The sequence below is a fragment of the Hippopotamus amphibius genome, chromosome 2 (assembly GCF_030028045.1).
Source record: "Hippopotamus amphibius kiboko isolate mHipAmp2 chromosome 2, mHipAmp2.hap2, whole genome shotgun sequence".
In the NCBI taxonomy this organism is placed as follows: Eukaryota; Metazoa; Chordata; class Mammalia; order Artiodactyla; family Hippopotamidae; genus Hippopotamus; species Hippopotamus amphibius.
The window spans coordinates 22099446-22115722 of record NC_080187.1 but is presented as its reverse complement, the minus strand read 5'-3'; the positions used below and the strand labels follow the sequence as shown (position 1 = coordinate 22115722).

General features: G+C 35.1%; 1 protein-coding gene across 1 annotated transcript in view; it reads left to right on the top strand.

Moving 5' to 3' along the window:
• Positions 1-16277, top strand: part of KIAA1958 (KIAA1958 ortholog) — a 146380-nt gene that overhangs the window by 116382 nt on the left and 13721 nt on the right. Inside the window, exon 3 of the mRNA XM_057722229.1 lies at positions 14698-14870. Coding sequence (XP_057578212.1) covers positions 14698-14870 — 173 coding nt within the window. The remainder of the gene's footprint in view (positions 1-14697; positions 14871-16277) is intronic.

Genomic DNA, 16277 nt, shown 5'->3' with positions numbered 1-16277 from the left:
GTGGAATTGTTAACCCTTGCTGCTATCACTTATTGTAGTTAAACTGAAATACTGTGCTAAGAGGCTGTGCCGGTCAACATTTGTATGTGTGATTTGTGAAAGTATATACTTAGCTGTTTAATATTTTGAGCCAGCACTTAGTGGCCTCTATGGAAGGAAATGTTGTAGTTGTCAAGTGATGCCAACTTCAGAATCTTGCTTCATTTGTATAATTCCAGGCCAGCTTTCCTTCTGCACTTTCCCCAGTTCTTTGAAAGGAAAACATTTGCAAAAAGGGAAAGCAAGAATTCTGAACTTTTCTAGTACTTCCCACCTTAAATCTCCCCCCCCCCCACCCCGGCCAATACTTGAGAAGTTCAATAAAATGACAGTGTAGCAGCATAATTTCCCTTGAGCTAGATATTTTAGGTTGAACAATGTAATAACAGAAGACTATGAGGCTCATACATTATCTTTGTTGGTTATCATGGCATATTGTTTGAATTGCATTTAATAAGAATATTTAGTATCTTCACTTTATTTATAAGGGACCATGGAAACCTCAGAGTTCCCAAATGTTAACTTTTATATTCAGCAGTTGCATAGACTTACTTAACATTTGATTGCCTTGTGACCACCAGAATATTTCCATGCCCACCTGTTTTTAGTTTGCTTCCTGGTATTTCCGGCTTACTTCAGCAATTCCAAACAAACTCTGACATTAGAGAGAACATTATTTCAAAGGATTAATTCTACTATACTTTGTTAAAAATTCAAGGGGGAAATATCATTATACTTTATACATTTATACTCTTAAAATGGAAGGGAAATGTCATAAAATGTGAAGAAGGCGCTTCCTCAAGAGCCTTTTCACACGAACATTCCAAAACTCCTCTCTTAGTGCAGAGTTTCATTCTGTCTGTTCAGTGGGTTTATAATTATAAGATTCTTTTAATAAAGGGACAGTCTCCTGAGTTACATAGAGGTTTTCTGTGTGTCTGTCAGATATATGGTGACAACCAGTGCTGTATTTGGAAACATTGCCTCTGAAATTGCTGATTTAATTCTGAGAATGTTAGGATGAATTCATCAAGGCCCCTGCCACTTCTTTGCTTACAGGAAAAGAAAGGCATATTTTAACTGTGAGCCTTTTCTCCAGAATATGCTTTAAACGTTTGTCCCTCAATGGAGGTGACAAAGCAATAAAAGGAAATTCAATTACGTATGTTCTAAAGAAGTTCTGCCCTTGTCCAGTGGCCTCCAGAGTGACACCAACATATTTTTTGATTCCTGCTTTGGGAGTTTTCAGGCAAGATCTTTGTACTTAGAATTCCTTTTATATTTTGAACACCAAAGATTATGGCATGATATGTCCTGATGTAATGAGTAACAGTTTCTATTAGATAGCAACAGAAACATTTATTTGAATCCTGCTCTTGGGTTTATTTACCCTCTTTGGGTCTTTTGTACATTTTGTATGTCTGTCCCGAGGCCTTTATACCTAGGGCAGCTTTTTAATCAAATAATACATATATATTTATTAGGTTTTTAATTTATAGAGTTGGTTTCCAACATGACTTTAAACTTTTTTCATTGCTAAAATTAGATGTAGATTTGCCAGATTAGCCTCATAGTTTGTACATTTTTCATTGTAATCCGAAAATGTAGTTTGTAACCCCATAGGCCTGAAAACTGGTAGATGATGACTGGAAGCATTTTGGATTCAACAGAATCACATACAGAGACTCATTTATCTGTTAAAATTAAGAACTTTGGTGATTTCATAGAGTGAATGCTGTATACAACTTAAATAAGTTCTTCCATCTTTCTTATAAGAATGATTTTAAGATTCCTTTTACTCTACCACTTAGATGTTAATTGGGAAAAAAAAGTAGATTTACCCATTTGGTCAGTATAATTTGACAGGTGTCTGTTTAGAAATATAACTACCACAATTGATGCTTAGGAAAATTTTATGAAAAAATATAGTACTGTTCTTTGAAGATGGATTTACTTTCTCCCCTTTTGATAGTCAATTTGATATATTTTCTGGCTACTTAGCTTTTAACTGATTTACGTAAAAAAAGCATATGTGTGCCTGTTCACTTGAGTCATATTTTAAAATTCTCTTTTGAAGCTGCTGCAGTTATAATGTATGAAAGAAAGAAGAGAAAGGTGAATTGAAATGGAGGGAAATATCTGTTAATATTTACAATGTGTGACTGTAATACTCTTGGTTAATTAATCCTCTGTCAGTTGATATTTGTAATAATGTGGTAGAACTTTTTTTGTTGTTAAGAATATGCTATTGGTTTCGTTTTTATTTTGCTGCTCACTGATCTTCTGCACCAAGATGTTTTCATCTTTTTCTGCTCACTGTTTTTGCTTCATATTTGTCTGTGTACCTGTGCTCTAAATAAAATTCTAGTTTTATGTCCCAGTGGCTTATTCTGTTGTGTGATAATGTTTGCCTCTAATGTAGTACGATTTTTCTATTGTTTTCAGTATTTGTTGGTACAGCCTAAAACTTATAGAAATAAGAAAAACAACCCAATAAAATCAGCTAATGAGCATCAGTGATGTCTCTATAATGAAAGCATGCTTTAATCATAGTATTTTGTCTGTATTTGGGTATGACCAGTCTTCATTCATTTAATGAATGGTTTTCTGGAAAGCTGGCTGACTTTTGTAGCTTCAACAGTTTAAAAGAAGTTAAACCACATTTTAAAAAAAAAATTGTCCTGGTCACCGTGCATTAACCCCAGGATACAGTCAGTGCACACTGTGCAAAGCATCCATGGCAGATGTTTTCTAACCACTAAGGAGGGGAAATCCTGGAAGGAGAAGCATTTCTACATATGAGTGCTCAGACAGAGCTCACAAATAGGGAAGACACTTTCAGAAGGCATTTACAGCTAATTAATCACATGCTTCTTGGAGCCCCAGGCCTAAAAATCCTGTTAGCGGAGCAGAAGACTCCAGTGCAAACTCTCTCTGTCCAGCTGTGGAGCTTTGTCAGCCAATGGTGTAAAGTCATACCAAGCTAAGTAGATGTCAGGTTCCAGACATCCTCATTTTTAGAAAAATCTTTTTGGTCAGATAGAGTTCTCTGTGTGGTGTTCATTACATTTAGCACATTGTTCTTTGAGCAGAATTGAAGTGGTTGTTCAAAATGATTATAATTATTAACTTCAGGCATCCTTGTGTCATTAAAATTATTTAATAATGAAAAGTATATTAAAACCCCAGAAAATATAATGTTCTCTCTCACAGTGAATTATTTTGCAAAAATGCAAATAAATTTCTTTCATATCTGTGAATAGTCTCCCAAAGCATTTATACATAGAAAGCTGAATATTCCAAAGAGAAATAAGTACTGTATTTTTGTATTATAATACTTTAAATCATATTAAAACTATTTTATAAATGGTTATAACTTAGTTTGTATTTTTAGTACTTTAGAAACAAAGAGCTCATCTTTAAATGTGTTTACAAGTTAGACATTTAAAATGTAACAAATTTTATTTTCCCAGTAGGGGAAGAATATTAGAATTTAAGTTGTGAGGAATATTTACCATACAAGTCGGAAAATGTGTTTTTTTTTAATTTTATTTTTAATTTATTTATTAATGATAAACTTTTCTAAGAAGATTTTAAGTGCCAAAAAAGTGAATAATATGTATAAAATACTTAATGTTGGTGATAGATCATCTGAAAAGATAATGTTAAGAAAAACATTGAATTTGGTGGCAAACATTTTCAGAATGAACTACTGTTTTTTAAAAAAGCATTTCGTTGGGCTTCCTAGATGGCACAGTGGTTAAGAATCTACCTGCCAATGCAGGGGACATAGGTTCAATCCCTCCAAGAAGATCCTACATGCCACAGAGCAACTAAGCCTGTGTGCCACCAAAAAAAACAAAGCATTTTCTTTATTAAAATTTGATGTTTTAAAAACATTAAGGCAATAAATAAGTATTCATTGTGAATAATTTGGCAAATACAAATAAGCATAATAAAATAGGAAATAAAAATCACAGGAATCTTTCTACCCATAAACAACTTTTAACATTTTCGTGTTTTATTTTGGAATTTTTTATGCCTAAATGTACTGCAAAAATTTTAATCAAGCTGTATTTACTGTTTTTTACATTTATAAAAGATATTTAGCCATTGAAAGTGTGATTATTATATAGCTACATGGTTTTTCATTGTACAGTAGTACCAAAATCTGTTTTACAGTTCTTTTGGACTGGATTTGGTTCCAGTTTTTCACTTTTATAAATTTGCCTTAAAGAACACCCTCGAGCATACATTTTTGTACATACCACTGGTTAAATCCTTAGGATAAATTTCTAAAAGAGGAATTCCTAGGTCAAATAAAAAGGATATTTAATTTATTTTTCCTACATATACATATCCAAGGCCTAGCGATTTTTATAATTTACAAGAATAATACATTAATATTATAAAACTTAAAAATCCCACAGAATTAATTACTAACCAGTGTGATGTGTATCACTGCAAATTTTTTTCTGTACTAGTGCAAGTTCCCCCGTATATTAGGACAGTTTTTGGTAATGGGCTTTTTTTGTATTTTTGCCAGTCTAACAAATGAAGTACATCTTATTTTGATTATAATGTCTGATTACTATTAGTGCTTTTTGTTATTTGTATTTCTATGAATAATTGCCTGTCATATTCTGGGCCTATCTTTTCCAGTTGATTTGGAGACGCTTTTCATGTGTACTTTGTCACTTTATTTGTTCTATTTTCTCTAGGTCTATTTATTTTAAAAGATTTTCAATGCAGAACTTTTGAATGTTTATGTCATCTGATTTGTTAATCTGTTTTTTATACCTCTGGGTTGTGTCATACTGAGAAACGCTTTCTTTATTCCCAAAATCATGAAAATTGTCTTCTCTATGGAAACAGCTTTTTGAAAATAGATCCATTTGGAAATGTATTACTTGTGTGTAGTAAGAAATAGGAATCTAAATTTGCTTTGTTTTTGTTTTTCCAACTCCATACCTTATTATCTTAAGGCATTTATTGAAGAGTCCATGTTTTCCCTAGCATCTGAGTTGGAGCCTTTATTATACAATTGGCCTTCTGTATCTGTGGGTTTCACATTCAGATTCAGCCAACCTGGAATCAAACAAAAAAAACAAAAAAACCCATAAAGTTCCAACTTGAATTTGCTGCCTGGCAACTATTTACATAGCGTTTACATTATATTGGGTATTATAAATAACCTAGAGATGATTTAAAGTATACAGGAATGTATGTATAGGTTATCTGCAAATACTAGGCCATTTTATACGAAACCTGAGCATCCTTGGATTTTGATATCTGTGGGGGTCAGGATGGGGCAGGTCCCGGGTGACTGTATATTCAGTTTGCATATTTACACAGACCTTTTCTGGACTCTTCAGTAGCATTAATCTATTTATTTCTTTACCAGCACTTAACACTTTAAATTATTGCAGTGTTATAGTATGTCCATATCTTTCAGGGCGCAGGGCCTCCCAGTTATTATTTTCAAAATTGCCTTCTTTTTTTATGCATTTACTCTCCTAGATAAATTTTAGAATCAACCTGACAAGTAAAAACAAAGAGGGAGATTTTAATTAGAATTACATTGAATTAACGATTACTTGAAGAAGTTAAAAACCTTTATATTATTGAGCCTTCCCATCCAAGTACATGGTATAACTCTTCATTTATTAAGTTCGTATATACAGGTGTACCTCGTTTTATTGCAGTCCACTTTATTGAGCTTTGGAGATGTTGCATTTTTTTTTACAAATTGAAGATTTGTGGCAACCCTGTGTCAAGCAAATCTATCAGCACTATTTTCCCAACAGCATTTGCTCACTTCATGCCTCTGTGTCACATTTTGGTAATTCTCCCAGTATTTCAGATGTTTTCATTATTATGTTTGTTATGGTGATCAGTGATCTTTGATGTCACTATTACCGAAAGGTTACAGCTCACTGAAGGCTCAGACTTTGGTTGACATTTTTTAGCAGTAAAGTACATTTAAATTAAGGTATGTACAGTTGTTCTTTTAGACATAATGCTAGTGCACACTTAATAGACTACAGTATAGTGTAAACAGAACTTTTATATGCCCTGGGAAACCAAAAATATTGTGTGACTTACTTTATTGTGATGTTTGCTTTATTGTGGAAATAACCCGCAGTATGTCTGAGATATGCCTGTACATTTTTAATTTTAAGGATTTTGAGGAAAGTTTTCTTATTGAATTATACAGACAGAAAAGTGCACAAATCATTAGTGTACAGCTTGATAAATTTTTATTAAGCAAACATATTGCTGTAACCACCCAGAGGAAGACAGAGCATTACCAGAACCCCAGAAGTTTCCCTCATGTGCCCTACTCCCTTTATTACCTCCCTAAGGTAACCACTGTATTACTTCCCCATAGAGTCATTTTATCTGTTCTTGAATTATATCAGTGGATGGTTTCAATGTACTCTATTGTGTCTGACTTCTTTTGCTTAATGTTGTATTTGTGGGGTTCGTTCATGTTTGTGTATATGATTTGTTCCAGTAGTCCGTTCCTCCTTTATTGCATAATAACTCATTGTATAAATATTTTACTATTTCATATGCGTTCTACTATTTATGGACATAGGGTTATTTCCAGTTTGGGGCTGTTTATTATTAATTATGCTTTTACGAACACTCGTACATACAGGCCTTTTAGTACACATGTACACATTTCTGTGTGGTATATACTTAGGTGTAGGATTGCTGAATCATAGAATATGTGTGTGTTCCACTTGAGTAGATACTGCCAATTAATTTCCAAAGTGTCCAAATTGACACTAGATATTTGCAGATTTTGATTTTGATTTTAGACATGTGGATGAGTGTACTTTATGTTTCCTGAAATATAAATGATATTTTCTTATTTTATGCAGTACTCATTCAAGTTTGTCCATTTTTAATTGGACTATCTGCCTTCTTTTGATTTATCAGTTATGTACACTTCAAAAATCTTCTCCCACTATATGACTTGCCTTTTCACTCTCCTTATGGTACATTTTGATAAATGTCTTTTTAATTTTAATGAAATCCAATTTATCAATTTTTCACTTTTGAGGTAATAATATTGATGAAGTATATAGATATCCCAAGGTTTTAAAAATGGTCCCCTTTGTTTTCTTCTGGAAGCTTTATTGTTTTACCATTCACATTTAGGTCATGATACATTTGAAATTTCTTTTTTTGTTTAGGTGTGAGATAGGCGTATAATTTGCTCATATTGTGTTATGGATTTTGGGTCTGTGTTTATGAGTTGCATTGGCTTGTAATTTTATTGTGTTACTCTTGTCATATGTTTATAGAAAAGTTACATTGCCCTATAAAAGACATTGGGTAGTGTTCCCTCTTTTTCTATGCACTAGCAGAAGTTTTAGATTTAGCATTACAGTTGACCCTTGAACAAAATAGGTATGAACTGAACAAACTCTTTTTCTTAATAGTTTTTTAATTTTGTTAGTCTTTCCAATCCATCTCTTGGTGTTACTTGTTTAAATTGTAACTTTCTTTCCTTTTTCATTGATTTCTGTTCTTATGTGTACTGCTTCCTTCTTTTTATTTTTGGGGGTATATTTGTTGTTCTTTTTATAATTTCCTGGTATAGTTGATATTCAATCTTCTGAATTTAATGCTATCATTTTCTCTATATACTGCAGTAACCACATCCCACAACTTTGACACATTATATTGTCATTATCATTCAGTTTGAAATATATTCTAATTCCCATTGATTTGTTTCTTTCACCAAGGGTTTATTTAGAAGTATATTATTGCTTAATTGTCAAAAGTTATCTTTTTATAATTGATTTCTTTTTTAATTCTGATATTCTAAAAGACTTAATCTTTTGAAATGTTGAGACTTGCTTTGTGTCCTAGCATTTCTATTTTCAAAAAAGTGCTGTGTGAAGTCTTATCATTTGCTACAACATGGATGGATCTAGAGGGATTATGCTAAGTGAAATAAGTCAGAAAAAGACAAATACCATATGACCTCACTTATATGTGGAATCTGAAAAACAAAACAAACAAGCAAACAAAACAAAACAAAAACAGACTCAGATACAGAAAGCAAATAGGTGGTTTCCACAGAGGAGGAGGATGGGGGGGAGCTAAATAGATGAAGGAGATTGAGGTACAAACCCTGATATTTATAAAATAAAGAAGCCATGGGGTATAATATACAGCATAAGGAATATGGTCAGTAATATAGTAACAACTTTGTGATCATTTCATAATGTATGAAAATATCAAATCACTGTGTAAGTACCCTTGACACTAACATAATATTATACATCAGCTATATTTCAATTTAAAAAAAAAGTGCCATGTACCTTTGAAAAGAATGTGTATTCTGCAGTTCTTAGGTATGTTGTTCTCTGTATATCAACTAGGTCCAATTTGGTGTTTGCATCATTCATATCTTCTATATCTGTACAATTTTTTGTCTGCTTGTTCTGTCAGTTATGAAAAACGATGTATTAAAACCTTAGCTGTAGATTTCCCTATTTCTTTTTTAAATTCTTTCAACTTTTGCTTTTTATATTTTGAGGCCATGTTATTAGGTCCATACAGATTTAGGATTGTTATAGCTCTCTGTTGAATTTTAAAACATTCTTTATTTCTAGTAATGAATGCTTCTTGCCTTTAAGTCTTTTTTGTCTGACACTGTATAGCTATACCAGCTTTCCTTTCTTTATTGTCCACTTGGTATACCTTTTTTTTTAATCCTTTTGCTTTCAGCTTTTATAGTCTATTTATTCTTATGTGTAAGGAGCATATGTAGCTGAGTTTTGTTTCTTATTCAGAATGACAACATTTAAAAAATTTAAATATAGTTAGCATATAATATTATATTAGTTTGAGGTGTACAGTATAGTAATTCAATTCAGTTCAATTTGTACGGTTTGTAAAATGATTACCACAATCATCTGTCATCATACAAAGTTAATACAATATTATGGACGCTCTTCCCCATGCCATACTGTACACCCCTACGACTTATTTATTTTATACCTGGAAGTTTGTACTTCTTGATCCCCTTCACCAATTTCATGACCCCCTACCTGCCTCCCCTCTGGCAACCACCAGTCTGTCCTCTGTACCTGTGGGTCCAGGTTTTGTTTTTTGTCTTATTTGTTTGTTTTGCTTTTTAGGTTCCACATATAAGTGAGGTCATACAGTATTTTCTCAGACTTTTTTTCACTTAACATGATACCCTCAGGGTCCATCCATGTTGTCATAAACAGCAACATTTCTTTTCTTTTTTTTTTTTTTTTTTTTTTGTAGCTGAGTAGTATTACATACACACAGCTTCTTTATCCATTCATCCATCTGTGGACACAGGTTATTTCCATATCTTGGCTATTGTAAATAGTGCTGCAATGAACATAGGGTTGTGTATATCTTTTCAAAGTAGTGTTTTTGTTTTCTTTGACTAGATACCTGGTGGTAAAATTGCTAGATCATACTGTATATCTATTTTTAATTTTCTGAGGAACTTCCATACTCTTTTCCATAGTGGTTGCACCAATTTACATTCCCACCAGCCGTGTACAATGGTTCCCTTTTCTCCACATCCTCACAAACACTTGTTTTATTTCTTATCTTTTTGATAAGAGCCATTCTGACAGGTGTAAGGTGATATATCATTGTGATTTTTTGTTTGTTTGGTTTTGGTTTTTTGTAGGTTTTTGTTTGTTTGTTTGGCTGCGTTGGGTCCTCATATCTGCACATGGACTATTCTCTACTTGTGGAAAGCAGGGCCTACTCTTTGTTGGGGTGCTCAGGCTTCTCAGTGTGGTGGCTTCTCTTATTGCAGAGCACTAGCTCTAGGCACATGGGCTTAAGTAGTCGTGGCACGTGGGCTTGGTAGTTGTGGTACACGGGCTTTGTTGCTACACGGCATGTGGGATCTTCCTGGACGATGACAGGCTTAGTTGCTACGCGGCATGTGGGATCTTCCTGGACGAGGGATCGAACCCATGTCCCCTGCGTGAGCAGGCGGATTCTTAACCACTGCACCACCAGGAAAGTCCCTCATTGTGGTTTTGATTTGTGTTTCCCTGGTGATTAGTGATATTGAGCATCTTTTCATGTGCCTGTTGGCCACCTGTATATCTTCTTTACATCATACTTTCTTTCTTGGTTCTTTATTTTGTTTGTTAGCTTGTCCCAAGTTTTGCTTGATAGATTGCAGATGTTGGATTTTTTGTTTTTGTTTAACTCTTTTTCTGATGATACTCCTTTATTTACTCTCTTATTTAAAAATTCTGTATCCAGTCTAATAGTTGTTTCTTTCAGGTTTTGTTTTTAACAGATTTAAGCATATATTTTTAATATAAAAAATTAATTCACATTGGAAATCTCTCCCTTCTTTTTTTCCTCTTTGCTCCCTGTGCTTTCCAAAGATGATGGGATCCTAATCATATTTTTTATACCTTTTCTCTCCTCTTTTCCCTTATTTTGTTGAAATTATGGGGAGTTTTAGTTCAGGATTTTGTTCCATCACACTCCATCTCTTTTCACAATCTTTTCTTAATAATCATATTGAGCTCAATTGCCACATTACTCAATTGCTTCTCACTATACCTTGTACCCAGTATCTTTCCCTTTCTTTGATTTATTTTTCATTTTGTTTGCAAATATCCATGACTAACTTTTTTTTTTAAAGAAAGGGTGCTTGGATGCTACTTCTTTCATGTTTGAAAAAATGTCTTTTCCCTCACAACTCTGAGGAGACTGAGTCATTGTTTTTTAGTATTTGGTATCACAGATGAAAAATCTAATTCTTGTTGCTGTGCTGATGACTTTTTTCCCCCACCAGAGAGATTATAGAATTTTCTTTTTGTTCTTAGACTTTGGAAATTTCACTCAGATATGTTTATGTATGTGTCTTTTCAGTGTATCTGTTTGACAGTTCATGAACCTTAACACCCTAAAGATTAAAATCTTTCTTTGATTAATGGAATTTTTCATATATTATATCTGACTATTTTATCCTATCCTCTTATAACTTTTTCTTTTGAATTCGCATAAGATAGATTTTGATTCTCCTTAGTGGGTCTTCCATTCCTCTTAACTTCACTCTCATAATTAACAGTTTTTTCTTACTTTGTCTGCCCTTTAGGGAAAGTTCCTTCCTAATCACTAATTTGTCCTTTAGCCATGTTCATTCTAATACTCAGCTCTTCTAAGAATTTTTAAAATATGTCTTTTCAATCATTTAAAATTTCCAGGATCTTTCTCATTCTTCTCTTTTTCCTTTTAGAATAAAAGTTGTTCTTGTTTTAAGGATGCATTATCCTCTCAAATCTACATATCAATCTTTTAAATTTTTTCTTTGGTTTTCTGAATTTAGTCAATTTTGGGGGGGGAGGATAGAGAACATGAAATTAGTTGCTCTGCTTATGTAACTTGGTAACTTCCACGCTTTCAGTTTTCCCCAATTGCCAGGTGATGCTTGTTTGTGTGCTCACATTTTTAAACAAAAGTCTACATTTATCACTACTGACAGCTTATAGGGATTTCCTTAGACACTGTTCAAGGTTCCTGTTTGAACCTGGTCAGAGCTCACTTTTGTAGGTGACAGTTGAACACAGGGTTCTGCAGGTGGACGTCACCAGCTGTAATGCATGGACAAAGAAGTGCCCATGAATTAGCTTCCCTGCAGGGTATATAAACAGAAAACGGTCTGAGAAGCCAGAAACTCTCTCAAACGAAGACACAGGGAAGGTGCTGCCTGAGAGATGGCATACACTCGGGGATTTCTTGCTTTTGGTAGCTGCTTTCCTTTTTTCCTTCTCTGTGCTACGGGGCTACCCAGAATTACCTGAGGCAACGCCCACTTTTCTCTCTGACCTTGAGGGCAGCCTTCCGCAGCAGATTCCCTCACCGCACACTGTGCTGTAAATGATGTAAGCTGCAGCCACGTGTAGAGAGCAGGATAATCATTCAGATCTGGCCGTCCTTAGGTGACACTACCACGACCCCATAGTCCCCTCGCACTCGCGCAGCTGGATGAGCTCTTCCTAACTTTGAGCTCAGAGTTTGCCTGTTCTGTAACGGGGGAAAAAATTCAAATCCTTCTTTGGTAGTCCCTTCTTTTTCCAGTTATAAGTTCTTACTTTTGTTTGTTTCTCCATCAATGTGCTCTCCTAAAAATGTCCGCAGCACCATAACACTACAACTTCTAGTCAAAATTTTTAAAAAGCAGGTAAACATAATTTAATCCTTAAATACAATAGTGAAGGAATCGTATCTGTCATTTCATTTTCACAAACTTCCTTCCCATTATGTAAGTATAGAAGCATTCTTTGCCTGTTTCTCTGTATACTAGAATCTTGGTTTCCATTTTCAGTGTACAGTCTCTGTCCTGTGATAAAAAATTAAATTATTTAAGGTATAATTGTTTAATGTAATAATTAAACTTAGTCATCCTATCTTGCAGAGTGACTCTTTTCTATTCCCGTGCATATTAAAGTGTTGGGGGGGAAATTCCCTGGTGGTCCAGTAGTTAGGACTCTCACACTTTCACTGCCAAGGGCCCAGGTTCAGTCCCTGGTAGGAGAACTAAGATGCCACATACCATGTGGCAGCCAAAAAAATAAAAAATAAAAGTGAAGGGAACTAGGCTGTGTTGCAAATAAATCATTCTGTTGTTGTTGTTTTAAAAAGCTATAGTGAAACTATAGTGGTTGTTTAACTAAATCAGATTTATGAAGGTTAATCTGAGTAAATTTGGAAGGCAGGGGTATTTTTCAGAAGCACAAGTGGCTAATATCTAAACTGTATTCCTTACTAAGCATTTTATCCTTGTAGTACCTGATTCCTTTGCTATAGTGACTAGAGCATAGCGTCAGCAGGACCCAGGTACAAACCCTGGCTCCATGACTGGGGACAGCACAGTGCCTGGTACAGAGAGTGTATCTCAGTAAATACTGGGTGAGTGATGTATGAAGTTACTAAATGTGTGAGGTTCGGTTTCCTTACCTGTAAAATAGGTATAATAATAGAGTTATTTAGAGACTACAGATAATTTATATAACTCTTGGCATATAGTAAGCATTCGATTAGTGCTAGATGCAATAATAGTAAATTTTATACTAGAGTCCTTTCATTCATATCAAGCAAGTCCCAGGAATAATACGAGTTATGTCAGTTTAGGAGGGTGGTTAAGAGGAGTATGCCTACATGACTCAGTTGCTTTGGAAAGCATTTCTAGCGTAGTTTATTCCTCTCTTGCTATAAGCACTTATTAAAACAGATTCAGCAGTTCAGCAGTTCAGCAGTTCAAAGCAGACTTAAAGGGTGAAGAAGCAGTCTTGAGGAGCATATAAACCAATTGAAAAAATCTCCTGGGCACAATTAGATTATTAGCTCTAAGGAACAATAAAGCAAATGTGGGGCTCATACTGAAGGAGAGAAGAAGGGAGTTGGCTTAGTGTGGGGAAAGATCACATGGATGTGAGTTCACTATTGGAATTGGAATTGAAAAAAAAGACACTATTTGATTGGCACAAAGACCATGGGGGGATTTCTCAGGCTAAGTGTAGAGAAGGTGTGATGTGAGTACGTGGGCACAGGCAGATGCCAGGGAACAACAGGAGGCTGGTGGTTTGGAGTTCCTCAGTGGGAACAGAGAAAGGTGAGGTGTGTTAGATGAAACCACTCTGCAGATCACTTTGGTAATGCGTTCACGTTTCATTTTGCTATTTCTCAGCCTTTCTGTGCCCGGTTTGAATCCAGAAACATTCCAGAGAGGGTCAGACCATTAAATAAATTACCAGTTGGCATTGTTTTTACTTTGAGATGGTTTGCCTTGATTTTCCTATCCAAAGACAACAATTTGAACAGTTTAAGCCTGGCTTTAGTAGATCACAGAGTATGAAGAAAGGCCAGCTAATGTTGTGGATTTCCTCTGGCAACTAGTATTTAAAGTGGACACAGTGAAGAAGACCAGTCCTCATCTGAAGTAATTTGGCAATTGCAACTTAAAATCTCTTCGCTCTCCTTTGAGATGATGTGAGCCTTTCAGGAGTATCCTCCCTCTTTCCCTAGTATTCTACTTGACCTTCCATTTGGATTCTAAGCTAGCCGATGGGTTGTGGAGTCAGGGTTGACATCTCTCTCTTTATCAGTTTATGAAAAGAAATAAAGAAATGTGCTAATACCATTTAATTCTGAGCTGTCCAGGATGACACATAAGACATTTGAGACTATATGTTGCAGTTAAGTAACAGCTCTTCATGTGCTAAGGAAAAGAGAAAGGACATGTAACTTGTCTTCCCTTCTTTCTATCTTGTTGTTGTTGTTAATATAAATGCTGTTTTTTCCAGTGAAAATTTTAGCTAGAACATTCTTTGTTTTTCTGCATGCATTTTTGCCCTTCTATTATTGGAACGCCTTCATTAGTGTATCAGGACACATGGCAGAATTGTTGGGATTAAACGCAAGATTACTACACTGATTTCATGCTATAAACATTGTTCCCTACTGTATCCTAATTTATGGATACTTGATTGAAATTTCATTTTTTAACGTGTTATATCTCTTAGGAGTTTTCTGTTATTTAACACGATCCAAAGATAGAATTCTCTGAAGAAGGGAATGGCAAAGTATTTTAATGCCTTGTGTTGTTTTTGTTTCTAGCCTATTCTACTAAGCTCAACAAATTTCCTGTATTTAATATTAACGATGACTTGAATGATCTGTGTACCAGTGCAGTAAGCCCAAATACGACCAAAGCGACACGGTATGCCCTGAATGTGTGGCGATATTGGTGTATGACCAATGGGCTCAAAGATCACACAGACATCACCAAGGTAAGAAACTCTTAAGTTTACTTCTTCTTTCAGTCAACCTCACTGAGCTTCCAGGTGCCAGGCACTGTGCTAGGTATTGTGGGGAACACAAAACGGGTGCTTTCTGCCTGAGGAAACTTTGAAAGACCGTAAAATAGGAAGAAGAATATCCACAGTACAAAGCAGAATTTTATACATGTTCTCAGCATTTATAGATCAGAAATGCCCAAAAAATTCAGATAGATAAATTAATTTCAGTTTGTTGAGACTAGCAGAAGGAATTGACATTTAAACTGTATTTTGAGGGAGAGGTAGGGTTTGAACAGAATTGAAGACGAGAGTCGTCAATTAACAAATTGTAAATTACTTAACAAAGTCTAAGGCAAGGTCACAACCCCCTTGGCACCAATGCACGAGCCTGAAGAGTAAAATTTAGAGGGATGGACTCATTTGCCTGCAGCAGAGGCTTCGTGTATGGGAGGAGTAGACTGTGAAACTAGATTTTGATAACCCTTAAATGTCAAGCTGAAATCTTGTGAATATTGGGAAATCATTGAAGTTTTGTTTTGTGATGTTTGTTTGTAAGGAGAGACTTTACTTGAAGGATTATTGCATGGGCAGCAGACAAGGGACTATCATAAGAAGAAGAACGCTCTGACCATAAGATCTGCAGATGTCTTAAGGGTTAGGGGAGAGGGAAACGCTGAATTTTTTTTGAGCGGGAAGGAACATAAGAAACATGATGTTATAGAGCAATTAACTGGAAGTGAAGAGCAAGATCATATTTAATATTCTTGGTCCTCCATCTCCCTAGTTGTGACATGAGCCCTTAAAACCTCTTCCAACTTGTAATGTTTGAGGGTTGTGAATAGAAGGGAAAATTCTTGGACGTGTAGATACAGAACATAATGTGGGTTATTTTTTGATTTGGGTATGTTGAGTCTAAATTATAGAAATGTCTACCAGATGGATATGTTGAAGAAGCATTTGGAAAGGTGGGACTTAAAACATGGGGGAAATGTTAAAGCTGGAAGTATAATTTCAAAGGTATTGCAGATAGAAGTCATAATTGAAGCCCGAAGACAGGTGACATCTCCAAGTTTGGATGATGTGTTTAGGGCACCAAAAAAAGATGAAATGAGAATAGAATCCAGGTTTCTACTTCTGGCAGCATAGTGCCCTAGATACTGTGAAGGGCCTTTCTGCTGTACTTGCAGAAAGAAAGGGAGCCATCCACAGGGCTGAAACTGGAGCAATGTGAGCAGTAAGCACATATGAAAGACAGGGCTCTTCCTCAGGGCTGCGTTAATACCATCATTAAGGAAGGGAAGAGACAGGAAGCTAAACTGAAGGATCCTTGGTTGAGGAGACGACCCTGGAAGGGTCTAGAGAAGCTCTAGTACCATACTCTGGCTCCTTGCAAAGTCA